This window comes from Mizuhopecten yessoensis, unplaced genomic scaffold, assembly GCF_002113885.1.
Source record: "Mizuhopecten yessoensis strain PY_sf001 unplaced genomic scaffold, ASM211388v2 hete_36050574, whole genome shotgun sequence".
NCBI lineage: Eukaryota > Metazoa > Mollusca > Bivalvia > Pectinida > Pectinidae > Mizuhopecten > Mizuhopecten yessoensis.
Genome location: NW_018483031.1, coordinates 1 through 2,094, shown reverse-complemented (window position 1 = coordinate 2,094; position 2,094 = coordinate 1). Strand labels below are relative to the sequence as shown.

Sequence of the window (2,094 nt, the reverse complement as noted above, 5' to 3'; positions counted from 1 at the left end):
TTTGGTTGGTCAACCTTAGAATGTGGAATGAATTCAGTCTAATCACTGATTCCTTGTCGTTTGTGTCCTCTGTGGGGAGACAATCAAATCGGACCTTCCATTTGAAAGATATCAAAACGTTTCTGATTGGTCGATTTTGTTCCTGGAATGGAAGTAGCACTTCAGTCCGAAAATCGGGAGCAGGCTTTCTTCCATTTACACTGAGTGCACCACATGTCCCTGTTTTCCATCCCATAAACCTTTCGGCACTTCCGGACTTCACTTCGAGGCTTCTTATGAGAGGAGAAAAGGTGAGATTTCGGAGACTGAGCCTGATGCTGTTGCAGCCGTTCCTGTGGAGATGGTTTGGACGAACGGACAGAAGGTGACATCTGGAAAGGACACGACAGAAAAAATAATTCATATACATGTACTTAAATGAACTGTATTGAATAATTATAGAGCTATATGTGTACTACGTCATCCTATTTTGCGCATGTGTCAGCATATACAAATAAATATATGTGCACTGCGTCATCATTGTATGTTTGTGTGTCAGCTGTACCGCGACATAGTTTTGAGTTTATTTACCAGTAAAACAGACTACTGTGTCTTCCAACCTACGGCCAATAAAGGTAAATGAAGTAATTAGAGGTCAAACTAAGGTCAACAGAATCGCTTACCGACAATCCAGGCGAGGATGAGGTATTGTTATTTTGCCATGACAACGATCTTTTGATCTGTGGCATTGTTATGGGAAGAGATCCGGATGACGTCAGCGGTTGGAATCCTCCAGAAGGCACTGACGAGGCGAACATGTTGCCAACATTTTGTCTGTGTTCCTTAAATATAAAAGAATGAAGAATTCAAAATCGTGTAAATTGGTGTCCCATAAAAAATTGAAATGATGACGTCATACAATCTCGTATAACAACTTCAAGCGGTACTTTTTAAGTCTAATTGAATATGAAGATCTTTTGACTTTACCAATCATGCTATTTTCAGATCTTATTTTCGAAATACCCAAATAAATAACAACACTAGAATTTTAAAACCGTGTATAATATGATCTTTCTCCTCTAGACAAAAATGAAAAGTCAATGAATTTTCAAATATAATTAATATTGTTCTAAAACAAATCTGTATAACACGTGAAAGTTAAATCACGACAATCTAGACTGACCTTTTTCTGGTAGTCGTGATCTGGAATAGGTCTGCCGAAATCAAATCCGGTTGGTTCCGGCGGTGATGACGTACACATATCAGAGAATTTCTCAGTCACGTGATCCATCGTGACCTCGATCTCGGTGTAGTAAAATTCTTCCTCGTGATCAAGAAAGTTGCTGTCGCTTTCTGAAAGTCTGAAAACAGAAAAAGAGCCCATCAGATACTGTTGATTCCATTGACGTTTGTCACGTAACAGCACTGGTAAACATGATAATACGATCTTGTTCCCAAAAATCCCCATTTGTTTTACCATTTGGGTAAATAGATTGTCAAGGATGGCTGTCCCATTTCTCTGTGGTCTTTTGTATGTACAGTAGTACTGGTACATTCTATATTATTTTGAAGTCCATGCCCCAAGATCCTGAAAAAATCTTAGACATTCTTTTTTGCTTAGCCAATCACGTATGACGTCACTTTTAACGACGTTATATGTGATTGGTTCAGGCTCGAATCCCGGTTTAAGTTTAAAAAAAATAATACAATCTTGCGTCCCGTGAGTGATAAACATTTGAGACCAAGTTTTTTAATGTTTTACTACTTATTCTTTGAGTAACAATATTTTATCTCTTTCATTCCGTACAGTAGTTCCATCCGGGTCCCTTTAATTGATACATACCCAAGATGTGCCGTGCGTACGTGGGCCTCGATACTGGACACTGTGTTGTGAATTTTGTTGCATTTCTTCCACGTACATTTGAACACCGTTTTCTTGTGACCCTACAAAAATAAAATTGCTCTTTATTAAACACAAAATTGATAAAATTCATTTCCAGCTAAGCTACCAGTGGACTGCTTCTGGGTAATCTGATTTTATTTTTACCAAAATAATAGGTCCGGCAAGGTTTCCTTCTATGTACACACCAATTTTTTCATATAATTTTCTTGGAA

At 38.0% G+C, this 2,094-nt stretch overlaps 1 protein-coding gene across 1 annotated transcript; it reads right to left on the bottom strand.

Annotated features, from left to right (window-relative positions):
* Positions 1-6: 6 nt before the first annotated feature.
* LOC110444174 (zinc finger protein 704-like) lies at positions 7-1,923 on the bottom strand (the record flags this gene model as incomplete). The annotated part of the gene is made up of 4 exons (XM_021488583.1): positions 7-371; positions 663-821; positions 1,163-1,340; positions 1,823-1,923. Coding segments are annotated over 4 exons (648 nt in total), but the record flags the coding sequence as incomplete, so codon positions are not given.
* Between the last annotated feature and the right edge of the window lie 171 nt (positions 1,924-2,094).